The following is a 20,228-nucleotide window of genomic DNA, read 5'->3' as shown; positions in this document are numbered from 1 at the left end:
GCTTTTTAGATGTTTATTTTATTTCTGGTTTATGGCCTATGTGTATACCTATCCCCATATCCTTGAAAGTGAAAGGTGTAAACTGGAAGTAGCCATGAGTAGGGCGAAGGAGCAGGTGGATTACCAGAAATGTTGCTATCCATAGCATATCTTGCTTGGTGTTTCTCATTGTGGTGAAGAAGACAGGTGTTAAACCATGTAAATTACAATAATATCATACGTAGAGGTATTTATGAGTACAGAAGGAGTGGGAAAGGATGTGCCAGAAAGATTTTCTGGGTTATGGAACGTCTGAACTGACTTTTGAAAATTAGAAGAAACAGGTAGTGTCAGAGCCCAAGACTTAGGTGTTTTTTGTTCCCCATAAATTGTGTGATGCTGCACTCAGTGCTTTTTAACACTTTAGTCTATTGCTTTCAAAGTTGATTATAAGCTATGATCAAGTTATGTGAATAAATAAACTGATATAAAAATACTCATATGTTTGAATTCATATTTCTTTACATAGCAACTAAGGGAATCCATTGCTGAACATAAACCTCATATTGATAAGCTACTGAAGATAGGTCCACAACTAAAGGAGCTAAACCCTGAGGAGGGGGAAATGGTAGAAGAAAAATACCAGAAAGCAGAAAACATGTATGCCCAAATAAAAGAGGAGGTGCGCCAGCGGGCTCTGGCTCTGGATGAAGCTGTTTCCCAGTCTGCTCAGGTACACGTGTGTCTTAAGCTCATATAACCTTCAACTGTCCTTTAGTCTAAGCAAGAGGTCATCTCTGTATCAGGTATGCTTCTGTGTTCAGAAAGGCCCTGACCCCGCATGCTGATGATGTACTATCAATAAACTGGGAAATACTACTTACTTACATTTTTATTCCAAGGAACGTTGGTATACTAACACTGTAAAGAGGGTAAAATGCATCTTGGCTGGTATATTATCTGTTGATACCCCTTGCCATTGGGTCAATTCCAACTCATAGCAACCTATAGTAAAGAGTAGAATTGCCCCATAGGGTTTCCAAGGCTATAAATCTTTCTGGAAGCAGACTACCTCATCTTTCTCCCACAGAGTGGCTGGTGGGTTCAGACCACTGCCTTTTGGTTAGCAGCCATATGCTTTAACCACTGCACCACCAGTTTCCCTGAAAACTTTTAGCAGGGATAATGTTGGATAAACTCATCTAGCAGAATCAAAAGCAATGAATACTTCAAGAAAGGTCAGGTTCCCGTTGGGCCTATTACTTTTCAGAGTTAGGATGACAGTACATAGTCTTCTTAATCAAGAGGCCACCAGCTAGCTTCTAGTTCAGAAAAAGATGCTTGAGTAGGGAGATGTAAGAGCCAAAGAGAAGTATCAGCCACCAGCAGTTGAGTTTAAAGCATGTAACTACATACTTTTCAACTAATACATTACTATTAGTGGTACTTTTGTCATGTCTGGGTATTTTATTCCTATGTTTAGTCAGTATTCTTGGTTAATATTTGTACTTACTCGAGTTTTTCCCCCCACCTTCCATCCCATCTCTCACTCACATTGTGGAATGTGTTACTTTATGTTGTTGCTGCCTGCTCCTGTCTTCCCCACATCGTCACATTTCATTGTTGTGTTGACTGCGCCCACCATTACAGATTACGGAGGTAAGGTACCCACCCCCACTGGGATAAAGCTGAAAATTGAAGTCATTACCTATAAGGAAATTTCCCTAACCCTAGTGCAGTTTATTATGCCAGTTTCCTTTGGGGCGGAACCTAGAAGTTAGGGAGTGATGGAAAGCGATTTTGTTAAGGGAATCCCACCATTTTTTACTTAACGTTAATAATCCTTACTTAATAATCCAGAGTTGTTTTTTCCAGAGTTCATTTTAGGAAGCTCTTTTAGAAGACAACCTTATTCTTTTTGCTCCCTTTTCCCTCTCTCCAATTAAGATTATAAATGAAAATTTTTCTAGTCATGTTTTGAAAGAACCAGAAAAGTGAGAAGCTAGTTGTTAATTTAAAATAAAGTTAGATTTGACCTTCTTTAATTACCTTTCATCATTACAGCATTTTCGTTTCTCACTGTTACATACAGTGGGTCGTTAAATTGCATGCCATTATACTTTTAAACTCCTAGTCATGTGCATATTGAGCTCCCCATTCATTTACACAGCTGGTAGAGGGCATCTAACTTGTTGGTCTAGTCTGTTGCATGCAACTGTCATCTGAGATGTTGACACACTGACTCTGACGCTCACCAGTTTCATAGTCTTTCTTGTCACATTAGTTGGAATAGGAGAAATACTGTGACAGCACTAATGATCTGAGTTGATTTCTGGTATCTTGCTTAATAACTTTTTGGTTGTTAAATATTTGCATTCTTTTTTCTGATGGGATGGCTCTGGTGTACTATGGTCAAATAATTTCTTAGCCAAACCCAACACTTGATTGATAGCCCTCAGGGTTCTTGCTGGGCATAGTTATCCTAAAGTTATCCGTAGTACAGGTTAAACTAAACAGTAGTAGGTTTATACCTTTGCCTTATTCCCTAAAATTTTCCCCAGAAGTGTGATAGAATTATTGTGGTGGCTAAACAATCCAACATTTGTTTAGTTTCATGATAAAATTGAGCCCATGTTGGAGACTCTGGAGAATCTTTCCTCTCGCCTGCGCATGCCACCATTGATCCCTGCTGAAGTAGACAAGATTAGAGAGTGCATCAGTGACAATAAAAGTGCCACCATGGAGCTAGAAAAACTACAACCTTCCTTTGAGGCCCTGAAACGCCGTGGAGAAGAGCTCATTGGGCGATCTCAGGGAGCTGACAAGGATCTGGCTGCAAAAGGTGCTTAACTAATCTGTTTATTTTTAAAGAATATCAATAGAATAAATTCTAGGCTGTTATTATCTCCAGTATCTCACTAGATATATTTCATCATTGGATATAAAGGTAGTCCTCAAGTATTAAGTATTCCAGAAAGTCATTTGAAAGTCATTGAGAGTTCGGAACACATTTCCTCATTGAAACAAGGTTATAATTGGTAGTTAGATTTCCCAGAGAAGTTAACAAATGCTCCTTTAACCCCCTAATGTGAGTAAGCTACAGTATCAATAGTGGGTAGAACATCACTACCTTTTATAACACTTTCTGTGGGAAAACATACAGCAAGTTCAACACAGAACACTGGAAATAAGAATTCTTACCCTAGCTCCTTTGTTTTTAGGAGTTTTGTATCTTAGCAGTATCTTTATGTTACAAGGTTAACATTTCCAGATTATCTGTATGCTTGCTTTATGTGGGAGATCAGCCTAAGGGAAAATTGCTAAAGTGAAAGTAATAAGTCTAAGGTGGAAAACTGTCCTTTAATTGAAAATTTTCAGAGCTTTTCTTAAGGATGATTTCATTGAAAATGTCATAGTTGGTTGGAATTTCTGATGAGGCTGATTTCAAGTATTTAGAGAAGCCCTATTCACATCTCTTCTTTACCACCTCAGAGATCCAGGATAAATTGGATCAAATGGTATTCTTCTGGGAGGATATCAAAGCTCGGGCTGAAGAGCGAGAAATTAAATTCCTTGATGTCCTTGAGTTAGCAGAGAAGTTCTGGTATGACATGGCGGCTCTCTTGACCACCATCAAAGACACCCAGGATATTGTCCATGATTTGGAAAGCCCAGGCATTGACCCATCCATTATCAAACAACAGGTTGAAGCTGCTGAGGTAAGACAAAACTCTTTCAATTAGGTGTTTTTCCTCTAGGAAATCACTTTGTCCAAGTATGTTGTATTGGCTGCTTTGCCAGGCAGAGTACCATAAATGGTTTGTTTTGTTTTTTAAGTTTAACACGATTTTTTTCCACTTCAAAAAAAATACCCAACATTCTTTGATGGTTACCAAGAATGAGAGGGAGAACACTAACTAGATAGTAGACACATGTTAATTCTGGTGAGGGGACAGGCAATACACAGTGTGGGTGAAGTAAGCATAACGTGACCAAGGCAAAGAAGACACTGAGGAGTGCAGAGGAATAAAGGGCAACTGTGATAAATGTATAATGTACACAATCCTGCAACAGTAGTAATAATCATTTGTGACTCGATATGTAAGTAGTTATGTATACTAAATAGGGACGGGAGGTCATATGGAATTATACCTGCATGCATATGTAGGTGTAAGCCAAACAAAACCAATCCTACTATCATCAAGTTGATTCTGACTCATAGTGACCCTATAGGACAGAGTAGAACTTCCCCATAGGGTTTCCAAGGCTATAAATCTTTGTGGAAGCAGACTGCCACATCTTTCTCCCACTGAGCAGCTGGTGGATTTGAACCATTGACGTTTCAGTTAGCACCTTAACCACTGTGTTTATAGGGCTCCTATATATAAATACAGTTGTGAGCATTTCTGTGTACATATTTGTATGTGCTGCATGTATATTCATGTATTATAGAGTACGTAGGGAGCACAGTTATGGAAACTTCTTAGATGTAACCAAACACTTTATGGGACTGAATTACTGAGCTTGAAGGCTAAGAACCATCATCTTGGGAGATATCTAGATCAGTTGGTGTAACAGTTCATAAACATGATGTTCTACATCCTAGTTTGGTGATAGCATCTGGGCTGCTTGTAAGCAGCCATCTAAGGTACATCTATTGTCTCTTCTCACCTGGAGCAAAGGAGAGTGAAGAAAACGAAAGACTCAGGCAGTTAGTCCAAAGGACCAATGGCCAGCATGAACTACTGCCTCTTCTATCCTGAAACCAGAAGGACTAGATGGTGCCTGGGTACCACTGCCAGCCACTCTAACAAGGAACTGAGTAGAGGGTCCCCGTTAGAATGGGTGAAAATGTAGAACAAAAATCAAATTCATAAAAAAGACCAGCCTTACTTATCTAATAGAATCTGGGGGAATCCCCAAGACTGTAGGCCCTAAGTCAGTATTTGAACTGAAGCCACTCCCAGAGGTCACATCTCAACAAAATAATAGACTAGCCTATGAAAAAATCAGTAACACCCATGAGGAATATGTTTCTTTATGAGCACAGCTGTACGAGACCAAAAGGGCAGCAGTTGTCCTGAAGCACAGATGAGAAGGCAAGGAGGAGCAGGGAGACTGGACTAATGGAAATGGGGAACCTAGGGTAGAAATGAGTAAAGCCTAGATACAATGTGGGCATGGCAGCCAATGTCATAGAACAATGTGTGTATGAATTATTGAACGGAAAACTAATTTGCCTTGTGAACTTTGACCTAAAGCACAATACAGTTTTCAAAAAAAAATTGTTTTTTAGTATAGAAAAATAGATGGTAGAAAAGAAAAATCAATTGTGAACTCACCATTCAGAGCTAACAGTTGTTACTTTGACAAACTTTTTTCCATTCTTTTTGGGGAGTCTGTCCATTTAGCATGAACTAAGTCTGCCTTGATATTATCTGTCTTATGTCTTACTTTTATTTCAGCAATTCTATATAGAAATTCTCCTCCTCCTTCCCATCTCTGTTAGTGTCAGTCCATAAACCACTTTTTAAGACCTGGCACAAAACTGGCTTTCTTCAAGATTATACTGCCTATTTAACTCCTATTATGGTAGTCTCTCAGCCCTTAAATTTGTGACGTATTATTTTAATACCCTTGTTGATATATTCCTTGGAGACAAAAATTATCTCTTGATGCTTTTCGTAGGAACTTGCATAGGACTATCTACTTGGCAGATGCTTAACAAAAGGAAGGGATGAGCTCACTATTGAAGCTCATTCCATCTTCCCCAATGTGAAAAATAACCACTCAGTATCTGAAGTTTCACTGTCTAGATAGACAGTATATTAAGAACATTGGCAAGCTTTTGTGAAATTGACAGTCCTGCTCAACATCTGCTATTGATAGGGTATAAATTGCATTTACACAGTTTGAGAAGTTCTGTTTTCTGTTTTGGCTTATGTTCTGCTCATTTACATCTAGACTATTAAGGAGGAGACAGATGGTCTACATGAGGAGCTGGAGTTTATTCGAATCCTTGGAGCAGATTTGATTTTTGCCTGTGGAGAAACTGAGAAGCCCGAGGTGAAGAAGAGCATTGATGAGGTATGGCAACGTGCAGAAGGGATTCAGGTGAAATGCTAGTGGGCTCGGACTGAAGAGTAGCATTACGTAATTTAAGTATCTGATTGAATGTTTTTCTTCTAGATGAATAATGCCTGGGAGAACTTAAACAAAACATGGAAAGAGAGGCTAGAAAAGCTTGAGGATGCTATGCAAGCTGCTGTGCAGTATCAGGACACCCTACAGGTGAGAGGCCAGGAGGTGATCACCAGGGAAATGTGGACTCTCCCCACTTATGTCACTCTCTGAATTCATTACAAGAGCGCATCACCTTGATAGCACTACAACATTCTCAAGCCTAAGACAGTGCTGGTTTCCCATTTCTAGCCAAAGTTTTCCATTTCTGTTAAGAAAAACACTGATGTATATAAAAATTTTTCTTTTCCTGCCATTTTTATCACCATTGCATGCTTGTTGTATTTATCCTCATGGTGGCTACACAGTGAAGTTGGCCTTGTTGTGAAAATCATTATTTGCTAGAGTTTCCAAACCCAAATTATCTTAAAAGACAGTGTGGCACATTAGCGTTGGGATGTCATCAGCTTGCTGCCCGTTAATGAGAAATACTAACTCTTATTCTAATTTAGTATTTCCAGATAGCAATTTATTTTGGACGTTATCTTGTTAATGTTAACTTAGTTCCTGAATCTCCATATTACTGGAAAAAGGATTATTATCCCTTAACCTCTGCCCCCACCTAAAACCAGAAACAACATGGTATGCTTTGACTTATGTCTGCTTATGTCAGCAGAGATAATGCCTATCCTCTCCCAACCAGTTATGTTTTCATTTCTTTTAATTTTAGGCTATGTTTGACTGGCTAGATAACACTGTGATTAAACTCTGCACCATGCCCCCTGTTGGCACTGACCTGAACACTGTTAAAGATCAGTTAAATGAAATGAAGGTCTGTATCTGGGAATGGCTTTTGAAGATTACCTACTTCTGTGGGCCTTCTTAAGTTTTAAAGGCTTGTTTCATTGTTAACATTAAATTTGTCTTTGATAGGAGTTCAAAGTGGAAGTTTATCAACAACAAATTGAGATGGAGAAGCTCAATCACCAGGGTGAACTGATGTTAAAGAAAGCTACTGATGAAACAGACAGGGACATTATACGAGAACCATTGACAGAACTGAAACACCTCTGGGAAAACCTGGGTGAGAAAATTGCCCATAGACAGGTAAGGCAGATGGTAGCATAGAGAAATAAACTACTAACTGCTGTGTTTAATTTCTTAACAGATATTCCCCTTATATCTTTTTCTGAGCAGCATAAGCTGGAAGGTGCTTTGTTGGCCCTTGGTCAGTTCCAGCATGCCTTAGAGGAACTAATGAGTTGGCTGATTCACACTGAAGAGTTGTTAGATGCTCAGAGACCAATAAGTGGAGACCCAAAAGTCATTGAAGTTGAGCTTGCAAAGCACCATGTGAGTATTTTAGTTTTCATCTCTAAGCCTAATTGTTTGAGACCTAATACTGCCACCAGAAGCCTCCTGGTAATGTGCGATAGGGAATCAAACTTAATGATAGTGATAGAGTTATTGTTGTTCAACATTCTTTAGGTTCTCAAAAATGATGTTTTGGCCCATCAAGCCACAGTGGAAACAGTCAACAAAGCTGGCAATGAGCTTCTTGAATCTAGTGCTGGAGATGATGATGCCAGCAGTTTAAGGAGCCGTTTGGAAACTATGAACCAGTGCTGGGAGTCAGTGTTACAAAAAACAGAGGAGAGGGAGCAGCAGCTTCAGTCGACACTACAGCAGGTGTGTGCATCATCAGAGTTGGGGGGCAGAGCTTTGCACGTAATAACATTCAGAAGAAAGCCTATGTCAGAGAAAAGGCAACTCAGAGTACAACTCCCGATGTCTTAAGAGTTTGGTCCATTCTGTGCCAGCACCTGTCTGGAAAGAACAGTTTTTCATTGAGTTGTTCTTTTTTTTTTAATTGCTTTATAGTCCAATATCTTTAAATACTATTCAAAGTTAGTAAATCTTCACCATTGCAAACCTTTTTCACAGATTCAGATACTTGGATCAAGTCAGATCCCTTCATGTTCAGTAATCAGTTCACCAGATTATATCAGACCTCTGTAATGTTGTAGGGAGTCTTAAGGATTCTCCTGCATTCTAACAGTGAACAATAGATTGGCCCCATGCTAATCCAGCAACAGAATAACTCTGCCCGAGCCAAGTCCAAATTTCCTCCCTCAAAATAGAGTCCTTGTATGGTCATTTAGAAAGTTTACTTTTGAAACTAAGAATTGACTACTGATGTTGCTGGCATGTCTTTTCTCAAAAGGCCCAAGGTTTCCACAGTGAAATTGAAGATTTCCTCTTGGAACTGACTGGAATGGAGAGCCAGCTTTCTGCATCTAAGCCTACAGGAGGACTTCCCGAAACTGCTAGAGAACAGCTTGATACACATATGGTAATGGAGAATTCCTCAAACTGAGCATTAGTATCCTATATTCATTAGCTCCTTTTTTAATTCATACAGATACGTGTATCTGGGAATCTATAAAGTCCTACATTTTTACTGACAGTGAATGTACCACATTAGGGAGTGTTGCTTATTCAGAGCTTTTAATATTTTGACATAGGCAGCAGTAGACACAGGGAAGGGCCAAATGGAAATACATTGGTGAACTGGTAAATTTTGAGGTGATCAGTTGAGTTGGCACAAGGACATTAACTTAAAGAGGAGAGCATCAAGAGGATAAATGCATAACGCAGATGGTTGTGTTTTGAAAAGGACTGTTTAGTATGAGTTTCGGTAAATGCATTCGATAATGCTAATATGTCAAGATAGCGTTCTGAGAATATAATTTCAAGGCAAATCCTTTATGAAAAGGGGAAATAAATTATTAGAGTCTTTTTTTGTGATCGCTGATCCTAAAGAAAAATGATTTTTTTTCCTAATTACTTGGTGACAATCATTTTAAATTAAAGAGCTGTGAGTTTCATTCCACAATAACTAAGCAGTTGAAGTAGGCCCCAAAAAAAGACTTTTGATCTAGATGAAACCTGCCTGGACTTATCCAGGCTGTGTTCCTAAATCTGTGTCTGGGTATCTATTTTCCATAGAATATAGACCCCAGAGAATTTATATTGTTGATATCTGCTGCCTTTTCTTGCAGGAGCTCTATTCCCAACTGAAAGCGAAGGAAGAGACTTACAATCACCTGCTTGACAAAGGCAGACTTATGCTTCTAAGCCGGGATGAGTCTGGGTCTGGCTCAAAGACAGAACAGAGTGTAGCACTCTTAGAACAGAAGTGGCATGTGGTCAGCAGTAAGATGGAAGAAAGAAAGGTATTATTTTAAAACAGTGTGTGATTATAAAACATAGTGTGTGATTACTGTGTTTGAGTAGTTTGTTTGATGATTCCATATTATTTCTATTAAGATTTTTCAAAGACTAATATATGGTAAGAGAAGTTGCAGAACTGATATCGTCAGTAAAGTCTTCATACTAATCAAGCTCTCTTTGCTGTTAAATTTCTTTTGTCCACCTGTGTCAAATTGCATTGATCATACTAGTTTCTGCCAGTATTCATACTGATTCCTTTTCTTTACCTAGTTAAGACTTTACTGCCTATCACTACTCAATGACTGAAGGATTTTAAAAACAAGCTTTTGTTTTCAGGTGGTGACTCAAGATTAGTAATGTTGGGAGCAGGGCACGCAAAGAGTTAGACTAATTTCCCATAGGAATTTGGTTTCTAGTGTAAGTGCAAAATGCAAGGAAATTTACTAAAAGGAAAGAAGTGTTTGATGTGGCTCTTCCTCAGAACAAATTATCTTCTAAAAGGGGCAATCAAGACATTTATCTAAAAAGATTGTTTTTTCATGAGTATGGAGTTTTACTTTGTGCTGGTTAGATTAAATGTGAAATACGTGTTCAGATCTGTTGTCCATATCTATTTAATAAATAGTTTTGACCATGTATGTACCAGACACTGTATATAATGGAAACAATAAAGACATACAGCCATTTGGAAAGGGATCAAAATAGAAGTTCCTGGATAGAGTGGGGAAAAAAATGTGGAATGGAACTCAAAATCATAAAAATGACCCAGCTTACTGGTCTGATAGAGATGGTGAGACCCCCAAGTCTATGGCCCCTAGTCACCCTTTGGGCCTGGAATTGAACTCGCTCCCCTGGCTTCCAGCCAAATAATAGGCGTAGAAGTGAACATTTACATCAGGTAGGTACACTCCTTAAAACAGTCAGCTGTGGGAAATCAGAAGGGCAGTATTTGCACAGGAAGACAGCTCACAGAGAGCAGAAATGCATAGGAAAGAAGGACACAGGGAAAAAGTAACCACAGGGAGGAAGTGGGAAGAGAGCTGTTACCTTATGGGGAGTGCAGTCAGTGGCAAGAAACAAAATGTGTATGAACTGTTGTATGGAAAATGAATTTGCTCTGTAAATTTTCACCCAAATCACACACACACACAAAAAATAATAATAATAATTTTAAATAAATAAAGACATAGACCCTGCCTTTGTGGAATTTAATGGACAGAAGGACATAAAAGAGTCACTTATAAATGAACATTTTGAGAGAAGCATTAATTTCCTAGAGTGCTTCCAGTGTGAGGTCTGGTAATTTTGAATGGCTGTGGAGGACCTGAGTGTAAGGCTGTATTCTATATCTTGAACAGTCTGTCATCTATCTATAGTTCCTGTAAACGGGAAAAGAACTAAGGCTGCTGAAAAAAAACAGGCAGATTCTGGCTCATAATCAAGAATTTTTTAGAGGGTTGTTCCAACAGTGGAGTGGGCTCCCTCAAGAGGTCATCATCAGTGGAGCTGGTCAAGCAAAGACTGGACATCAAGGGTAGTCATTTTTCATTTTGTGGAAACATTTTATCTCAGGATCACTAAGATCATTTATTACATGTGTATGTTGCTCTGTTAAAGAATATGTAGATTTAAAAACAATGTGGAAAGAATTCCTGCCATCTAGGAACTTGCAGTATATTAACTTCTAAACATTTATATGATAAATTTGAGAGGGGTTTGATTTGGCCCCTTGATTTGTTTAGACTGAGTCTGTACATTTTATAGCATTCATTGTAATTTTTTTTCTCCAGGTTACAAAAGTAACCTGAAAGCACAAAGAAGAAAATAAAAATCTTATAGAAACCAATCAACTAGAAGTAACACTAGTTGATTAACAATAGTACATCTTTGGGTTTTTTTCCTGTGAATATTTTACATAAATTCATTTTTAACAACCTGCCATTATTTTATTGGCCTGCCTGTTAGACGGGCCAGAGACAGAAGTCATCACTGTGATGTAGAGGTCTCTGAGGATGAAGCTTCTGGACATGTGGGATTGGGGTGTACTTGTGGAGAATAGCGCTGGCCCTAAATGAGCCAGTGTTCTGGCTGTTCTGATTTAGATCATTTAGCATAAATAAACAAAGTATCTCAAAATATACATCTAGTTCAGCCAAAATTTTGCTTAGAATTCTGTGGCTTCTTTTATCACCTTTTCTGTTTATAGCATAACCATGCTTCAGACTAAGACATTTTCAGATGCCATATTTTAGGAAAACATTTATTTAAATAGAAAGCACTGCACTTTCATTTAATTGTTTTTACTCCACAAAAATTACATTGAAGGGAGCAATCTTTGCCCAAACCAGGTTGTGGCTCCTGCAGCTGTCACCACTGAGGGGTCTGTTCCCTCACAGTTATTGAATAGTTTTATTCCTGTCTTTTGATGTCTCAGGAAGTGGAAAGAGACCAAGAAAGCAGCTTAGATGCTAATTGTGCTTGCTTTCCTTTTCCATGTGCATAGTTATTGTCCGTTTGTGTCAGTTTCACACACTAACATTAAATGTCCCCTTCTTTACAAACAAGGCATGTTTGGAGTTGATTAAATGAGGCCTCCTTTTTCAGAGGTCATTTCATTTGGTGTACAATTCATGTCTTTGTCCACGAAGCTATAATTCCTGAATTTGGCACTTTTTCTTTTTGTGTTTTTTTTTTCCTAATTAAAATGCAGTCAAAACTGGAAGAAGCCCTCAGCCTGGCAACAGAATTCCAGAATTCCCTACAAGAGTTTATCAACTGGCTCACTCTAGCAGAGCAGAGTTTAAACATCGCTTCTCCTCCCAGCCTTATTCTAAACACCGTCCTTTCCCAGATAGAGGAGCACAAGGTAACATAACTCTGTTATTATGGTGTTGTTACCTTCCTTTTGAAAAGAATAGTTGGAAGAAATAACTCCTCTACCTCACCTTAAGTTTAAAAAGAATGATGCTTTTCTCTCAGGTTTTTGCTAATGAAGTAAATGCTCATCGAGACCAGATAATTGAGCTGGATCAGACAGGAAATCAGTTAAAGTTCCTTAGCCAAAAACAGGATGTTGTTCTGATCAAGAATTTGTTGGTTAGTGTCCAGTCTCGGTGGGAGAAAGTTGTCCAGCGTTCTATTGAAAGAGGGAGATCATTAGATGATGCCAGGAAGCGGGCAAAACAAGTAAGTTAAAAAAAAAATTCTAATTTATTGAACAATGTTGTACTGTATACATTGAGCCCGAGGAGTGGTCTCATAAAAGTATTGTATAGTTTGGTTATTCATTCCTATTGTAACTTATTTCTTATCTAATTTTAGTTCCATGAAGCTTGGAAGAAACTGATTGACTGGCTAGAAGATGCAGAGAGTCACCTGGACTCAGAACTGGAGATATCCAATGACCCAGACAAAATTAAACTTCAGCTTTCTAAGCACAAGGTAAAGCAGTTGATTGCTCGTAGGTCCTGAGTGTGGTACTCACTAAAGCTCACAGCTTGCTAAGAGTAAAAGAGCCAGTCAGAAGTAAACTAATTGGTTAATGTTAAAAAGTCAAGAGGGTCCTATTTTATGTCTAGACACTGTTGAACCATGACAGTATCCTTCTGCTCACTCAGATAGCAGTTCAAACAAAGTAATTGTGTGGATTAACTAGTTAAAACTTAGGTCTTTTTAAAAAAAAATTGGCATGCACTGCTGTATATGGCATAACAAATTTACCAAAAAAAATTTTTTTTTTTTTTTAATTTTTTTTATTAATGATTTGGGTGAAAGTTTACAAAGCAGATTGGTTTATCATTCAACAATTCATGCACATTTTGTTTGGTGACATTGATTGCAGTGATGTAACAGCACTCTTACCACTTCCCTGTGTTTACCATTTCCATTTGTCCTGTATGTCCCTTACTGCCTTTGATCTGCCCTTTGGATCTCATATGGTTGATTATTCTAAGGAATACATACCTCCCTGGTGTTTTTTTTTGCCTTATAGGCTTGTCTGTCATTTGTTTGAAAGTTGAGCCATAGGGATGAGTTCAGTTTCAGGTTTGAAGGGTATCTAAGGGCCATAGTCTCTGGTGGAACCATAGGGAGGTTCTACCAGTCTCTATCAAACCAGTAACTCTGGTCTTTCTTGAGATTTTGAGTTTTGTTCCACGTTTTCCTACCACTCTCTCCAGGACCTCCTATTATGATCCCTTTCAGAGTGGTCAGCAGTGGTAGCCAGGCACCATCTAGTTCTTCTGGTCTCAGGGTCATTGAGGCTGGGGTTCACTTACAAACTTTTTAGGGATAAGTTATTGCTAATTTTGGTTCATGGAAGTAGTGATATTTATCCTATATTTGGTCGTCAACCTGGAAACTCAAATTTTTTTTCCCAAGCAAAGAAGTTATCTAACTTTTAACATATTTGTTTCTTTCGTTTTTGGAAACATAGGAGTTTCAGAAAACTCTTGGTGGCAAACAGCCTGTGTATGATACCACAATCAGAACTGGTAGAGCACTGAAAGAAAAGACTTTGCTTCCTGATGATACTCAAAAACTTGACAACTTACTGGGAGAAGTCAGAGACAAATGGGATACTGTTTGTGGCAAGTCTGTGGAGCGGTGAGCATAAATGTCCCCTTCATGGACCCCAAAACTAAGAGGCTCTGCTATTGGAGTCGTCCATAAGATGGTAATAGAGCTAATGCATTAGTTACTGTTTTTACAGCATCTTTCCATGTTGCAAGTAGTTCATAGAGTTATGAAATTATTCAAAATTATTAGAATAAAATATATTAAAATATTCTTACTTTAAACTTGATCCTCACTATTAAAAATGGAGAAGGCCACAAAATCAACCCAGCAGTAATTGAAGATCGGTAACTATCTCGTTGAGTGCTCTTACCTTGTGTCAGACAGTGTGCAAAGCCTATATATGCATTATCTCATTTAACTGTAGTAATACCTAACCTTTACTGAGAGCACTTGGTACACCCCAGACAGTGCCTCAAAAAACCCACTGCAATTGTGTTGATTCCAACTTATAGGCCACTCTATGAACTATGAGACAGTGCCTACTAACCATTTAATTATACAGCCACCACTAAGGTGAGTTATTTTATTATCCCATTTTACAGATGAAAAAACAAAACAGTTACTTAAGTCCCCCAAGGGTGAATTAAGTGGCAGAGCTGAGATTTGAACCTAGGCAATTTGGTTCAAAAGCTGGTGCTTTCATCCATTAACACCCACTGTATAATGCTGCCTTATAGTTAATTGCAGTATCTCTGTTTATACTCAGTGCCAGTTGAAGTTCAAGAAGTTAAGAGACAGCCCAGAGTTATACAACTGGTACACAGTTGGGAGTGAAACCCTTATCTAAAGCCAGACCAACACCAAAACCATAAACCTCTAACACAAGATTAGTTATGTCCATAGGTATAGTCAGTGCACTTGAGGATGCCAAAAGGGCATCTATACCTGTCCCCTGCACTACATTTAATCCATTCTCGAGTATGGTTTGATTAAAAATGTCTTAGGTATATCTCTTAGTCACTTTTTCTTCCTATTATTACAGTGCTATACACCCAACAAAATATAAATCAATTTTTACATGTATAATTCAGTAGCATTGATTATTCTTCAAATCTTAAGCATTTTTAATAATATTTCTAACTATTCCAACATGAAGGCCCTCTGTGTAGAGTTCAAGCAATATTCCCTTTCAGCAGTCAGAATTGTGGACGATTCATAAAAAGAATCCCTAAATATGGTGGGGTTTGTGTGCTTTTCTCAGGCAGCACAAGTTGGAGGAGGCCCTACTGTTTTCGGGCCAATTCATGGATGCTTTACAAGCCCTGGTAGACTGGTTGTATAAGGTGGAGCCACAGCTGGCCGAGGACCAGCCTGTGCATGGGGACCTTGACCTCGTCATGAACCTCATGGATGCTCATAAGGTGAGGGCAAGATCTGGGCTGCATGGAGGAAAGGCTGCTTGGTCCTGTACGTAAGTGCATCTTCTGCTCTACGTTACTGTCTAGGGGAGAAGAAAGCCTGACAGAGCCTGTGTCCCTGCTTGTCAGAGAGGCCACTCCTTGCTGTGTGTTCAAAGCAACTGTTCCTGTAGTTCTACATCAGTCAACAGCATTTACCAAAATTGATTGGATTCAGATATGGCGGTGATAAAACTCTTTGAGGTCACAGAGAGACCTGTTTGTATCCCTCAGTTGAGTCACAAAGTAATTCAAATTTAGGTGGAGACCCTCAAAGATACCCATTTCCACTGCCTCCTAAAATGGAAGTGAGTGCTTTTATAACCACTTCTTAACCTAACACCATGCACAACAATATTTAGTGTACCCTGCATCATCTCCTCTAAAGGTACAACCTAGTAAATCCTATGGGGCAGTTCTACTCTCATATAGGGTCACTGTGAATCAGGGCACACAGCAGTAACACTTGTCATGCTGCACTGAATGATATCCTTCTGTTGTACAAAGCATTCACCTTTACCTCTTATTATGTGTCTGGTAGATGTACTCTTATTTAACTCATAATTCTGGAAATGTTGGTATAATTACTCCAGTTCTACAGATGATGACACCAGAGCTCATGGAAGTTAAGCAATTTAATACCTGAGCTGATGGTTCTTTTGTATAGGTTGTCCCACCTCTCTCTGCATAACAGACATGGGATTGGAATCTACCAAGGACCCTTGATCTAAATAATACCTCTCTGTGGCTTGGCCTCTTGGACACAAAGTATTTCTCAGACAAGCTCATTCTTTGTTTTCTTTTCTAGGTTTTCCAGAAAGAACTGGGGAAGCGAACAGGAACTGTTCAGGTACTGAAGCGGTCAGGCCGAGAGCTGATTGAGAATAGTCGAGATGATACCACTTGGGTAAAGGGGCAGCTCCAGGAACTGAGCACTCGCTGGGACACTGTGTGTAAACTCTCTGTTTCCAAACAAAGCCGACTTGAGCAGGCCTTGAAACAGGTAAGAGGTTTGCTGGGACAGCCCAAAGGAGAGTGGATTTGTGCAGCTCTACTGTAGTTTCCTTATCAGGATCGGTGCCAGCCGTCTTGAAATGAATGCCAGCAAAGTCAAAAATTGATACTCTGAATGTTCTATATGACTTTTTTTTTTTTTTTTTTTAGGATTTGGGTGAAGATTTACAGAGTAAATTCACTTTTCATACAGCAGTTCACATATACTTTGTCTCATGTCATTGACCAAAATTTACAATGCAGCAGCTCCCCTCCCACTTCCTCCCCATAGTTACCTCCTCCCAGTGTCCATCCCTTCATACTCTTCTGCACCCTGAGCTATCTCCCTGTGCATAAGCAGCCCTTCCTTCTCCCATGATTGTTCTCTCCAGGGCGTGTGTCTACTTGAGGTAAATGTTTAACTCACATGCCTGTACTTTGTTTGGCTGGAAACCACAGTTGTGGGTTCAATTCCAGACCTGAAGGGCAACTAGGGGCCATAGTCTCAGTGGTTACACCAGGCTCTATTGGACCAGCAAACCTGGTCCCCACCTTTTTTTTTTTTTTTTTTTCTACAAGACTTTTAACACTTACTATACTAGAAACCAAAAACACCCAAACTCACTGCCATTAAGTTGATTCCAACTCTTAGCATCCCCTATTGGGTTTTCAAGGCTGTAAATCTTTACAGAAGCAGACTGCCTTATCTTTCTCCCACGGAGCAGCTGGGGGGTTCGAACCACCAATGTTTTAGTTAGCCAAATGCCTTAACCACTGTACCACCAGAGTGCCTTTATTTATATTAGAGAAATAATTAATTCAAGTACTGATTTAAAAAATCCCATGAAAGATGACTTTTGTGGGGCTTGGATAGGACCATCATGTGTCTGTGGTACACTGAAGAGCTCAGGGCCCTAAGGGATACCACTGCTTTCCGTGGTTTGCCCCAGTGTCTAGGCCACTGGCTGCAGAAAGAAGTCTGATCTTTTACACTTGGTTACTTCAGGCGGAAGAGTTTCGAGACACAGTCCACATGCTGCTAGAGTGGCTTTCTGAAGCAGAGCAAACACTTCGCTTTCGGGGAGCACTTCCTGATGACACAGAAGCCCTGCAGTCGCTCATTGACACCCACAAGGTAATCCAGCACCAGCATATGGTGATCTATGCTTGGAAACATCAGACTTCCTGTGAGAAAAGAGCAAAACTAGAGTGAGCCCAGCTCATTGGTCCAGTGTGAATGAGAGAAGTGACTGGTGATTTTTGTGACACCTTAAAGATCAACATTCATTCATTCATTTTCACAGAAGTTACACATACTGGTTGTACGAGTCAAACAGTATAGCATTATGTAAAGAAAACGTGGGTTATTCCACCCCATTTCCCTTCACCAACACACTCCTTTGTTTGACTTCCCTTTAACCATCTTTGGGCCCTATTTTGATCCCCAACATCACTTACCAAGCTGCAAAGTCTAATGTGGTATTTGGGCCCTCATTCTGACTGTGCTAATGAGGACAGGAAGTATTGTTTCCTCTTTTAATTATTGTGTTCTTACTACCCACTGAGAGATTTTAAGGGAGCTCTGGTAGCATAGTGGCTAAGACACTTGCCTGCTAACCAGACGGCTGGCGGTTCAAACCCACCAGCCACTCCTCGGAAGGAAGGTTGGGCAATCCTACTTCCGTAGTGATACTGCCTCGGAAACCCAAGGAGGGGTCGCTATGAGTCGGGTTTGACTCAACGGCACATAACAACAACAACGAGAGATTTTAAACTTTGTTTTGCCATTGTATTTTGTTATGGGTATTTTTTAAATACTATATAGTATTTTATAGTTGTCATTATGTTTGTGCCAAGACAATACTATTTTACAAGCATAGAAACAAATAAAAACAGGGTTGAAATAAAAGAGTGAAACTAACTTGCAATAGAAAAAGTTCCTAGCCTATCATCTCTGGGTGAGAAGGTCATTCCTATGTAAAGCCCTCACCTTCCCCTTGTCTTCTAGAACAGGAAAGAAAATGCTAGGGACACCAGGAACACCTAAGTAAAGTTTTTAAGGATCTTTGTCAACACCTAGGGGAAAAAATACACTGAAAATGGTTTCCCTCAATATGAGTTAATAGTCCTGCTATAGGAGATGTCTTACATTTTTGTTTTCAAATCTTTTTTGTTCAGGAATTCATGAAGAAAGTGGAAGAAAAGCGAGTGGATGTTAATGCAGCAGTAGCCATGGGGGAGGTCATCCTGGCTGTCTGCCACCCCGATTGCATCACTACCATCAAACACTGGATCACTATTATCCGAGCTCGGTTTGAGGAGGTGAGTCACTAGTTTTAGAAGAAGACTGCACATGCCCAGTGAAATGAGTTTATGCCAATGAAATATTACAGAGCTTGTTTTTTTCCCTATTATTTAAAAAAAAAAAAAGAAGACAAGGAATTTTTCCCCATTTCTCATTCACTGTGAATATCTCATCAGAAATCAAGTGAGCATTTTTGTAATGACTGGTTTTTTTGGTAATGTGCAGAAACCTGGAAGAATGGTATAGCTGGTATAGTGGTGTGTTAATTAATTATTTCCAGCAGGTATGTTGGGTGTATTGTTCCCCTACTTGCTAAAAAGCCCTGTATTTAACAGGATATACCAAATTCTCTTTCAAGAGCCAAGTTCTAATTCTAGCTCTTATCCCAGCTCTGTCACTGGGATAAGTGTCAAGCCTCTTGACTGCTTTGGGTGCTCTGTCCTCTAAATTATCACTGTGAGGATCAGTGGGAAAAGAGCTCTGAAAACAGCAGGATAAGTTTGGCTGAAAGAGATAACGCTTTCTTACTATCACTATAGGTCCTAACATGGGCTAAGCAGCACCAGCAGCGTCTTGAAACAGCCTTGTCAGAATTGGTGGCTAATGCTGAGCTCTTGGAAGAACTTCTGGCATGGATCCAGTGGGCTGAAACCACCCTCCTTCAGCGGGATCAGGAGCCAATCCCTCAGAACATTGACCGAGTGAAAGCCCTTATTGCTGAGCATCAGGTATATTAATCACATTATGTGATCACTGGTGTTGCCTACATTGGTCATGCAGCCTATTTTGTTTGCCCTGTGTATTTGTTTTTTATTGCTACATAACAAATTACCACAGACTTAGCCTCTTAAAACATATTCCTTACCTCACGGTGTCCATGAGGCAGAAGTCTGGGCATGAGTTAGATGAGACCTCTTCTTAGGTTCTTACCAAGCTTAAATCAAGGTATAAACCAGCATTACTGTTCTCATCTGGAGCTCAAGATCATCTTCCAGGTCATTCAGGTTATTGGCAGAGTTAATTCCTTGTGGTAGTAAGACCGAAGTCTCCATTTTCTTTCTGGCTCTCTGCTCTTAGAAGTCTCCCTCAGGGCTTTGCACAAAGCCCTCTGAAGGCCAGCAGGATGTGCCCCAGTCATGTCTTAGTGACTAAATCCAACAGGTGCTTTTCAGTCCTTGACTTACTTGACAAGGGACATGGTTGGCTCTTCCTTCTCAAAACTCTGTTCTTTTGACTTCTGTCCTTCCATTTTCCTGTTTTCCTTCAGTTTCTCTAACCATTCCTTCTCCGTCTCCTTAGCTAGTTCCTTTTCCTTTGCCACTTGTTAATATTGATGTTCATGGAGTTCCATCCTTCTCTCTTAGACTATTGACCCTTTCTATAGAATTTTATCTAGTCCATCAGCTTCAGCCATTACCTTTAAAACCAAGGACTTACACATCTCCTTCATCTCTAGCACCGTACTCTCCTCAAGTCAAGCATAAAGTATATCAGAGGCAACTCTGAAGCTCCATTTTATCTTTACCTCCTTGCCTGTCCCCACCATCCCTTCCAAACCTGCT

General features: G+C 39.5%; 1 protein-coding gene across 1 annotated transcript in view; it reads left to right on the top strand.

Moving 5' to 3' along the window:
* The window catches only part of MACF1 (microtubule actin crosslinking factor 1), a 307,684-nt gene that overhangs the window by 246,947 nt on the left and 40,509 nt on the right, over nucleotides 1–20,228 (top strand). Inside the window, exons 70-89 of the mRNA XM_042781878.1 lie at nucleotides 509–712; nucleotides 2,590–2,821; nucleotides 3,472–3,698; nucleotides 5,944–6,066; nucleotides 6,169–6,270; nucleotides 6,890–6,991; nucleotides 7,093–7,266; nucleotides 7,357–7,512; nucleotides 7,648–7,848; nucleotides 8,384–8,512; nucleotides 9,222–9,395; nucleotides 12,104–12,259; nucleotides 12,373–12,579; nucleotides 12,715–12,834; nucleotides 13,829–13,998; nucleotides 15,173–15,332; nucleotides 16,177–16,371; nucleotides 17,368–17,496; nucleotides 18,540–18,683; nucleotides 19,206–19,394. Of these exons, the coding sequence (XP_042637812.1) occupies nucleotides 509–712; nucleotides 2,590–2,821; nucleotides 3,472–3,698; nucleotides 5,944–6,066; nucleotides 6,169–6,270; nucleotides 6,890–6,991; nucleotides 7,093–7,266; nucleotides 7,357–7,512; nucleotides 7,648–7,848; nucleotides 8,384–8,512; nucleotides 9,222–9,395; nucleotides 12,104–12,259; nucleotides 12,373–12,579; nucleotides 12,715–12,834; nucleotides 13,829–13,998; nucleotides 15,173–15,332; nucleotides 16,177–16,371; nucleotides 17,368–17,496; nucleotides 18,540–18,683; nucleotides 19,206–19,394 (3,294 nt within the window). The remainder of the gene's footprint in view (nucleotides 1–508; nucleotides 713–2,589; nucleotides 2,822–3,471; nucleotides 3,699–5,943; nucleotides 6,067–6,168; nucleotides 6,271–6,889; nucleotides 6,992–7,092; nucleotides 7,267–7,356; nucleotides 7,513–7,647; nucleotides 7,849–8,383; nucleotides 8,513–9,221; nucleotides 9,396–12,103; nucleotides 12,260–12,372; nucleotides 12,580–12,714; nucleotides 12,835–13,828; nucleotides 13,999–15,172; nucleotides 15,333–16,176; nucleotides 16,372–17,367; nucleotides 17,497–18,539; nucleotides 18,684–19,205; nucleotides 19,395–20,228) is intronic.

This window comes from Orycteropus afer, unplaced genomic scaffold (genome assembly GCF_000298275.1).
Source record: "Orycteropus afer afer isolate SDZICR_OR568_19922 unplaced genomic scaffold, OryAfe1.0 scaffold00192, whole genome shotgun sequence".
NCBI classification, from domain to species: domain Eukaryota; kingdom Metazoa; phylum Chordata; class Mammalia; order Tubulidentata; family Orycteropodidae; genus Orycteropus; species Orycteropus afer.
Note: the sequence above shows the minus strand (reverse complement) of the source record. Positions and strands in the feature narration are given on the sequence as shown.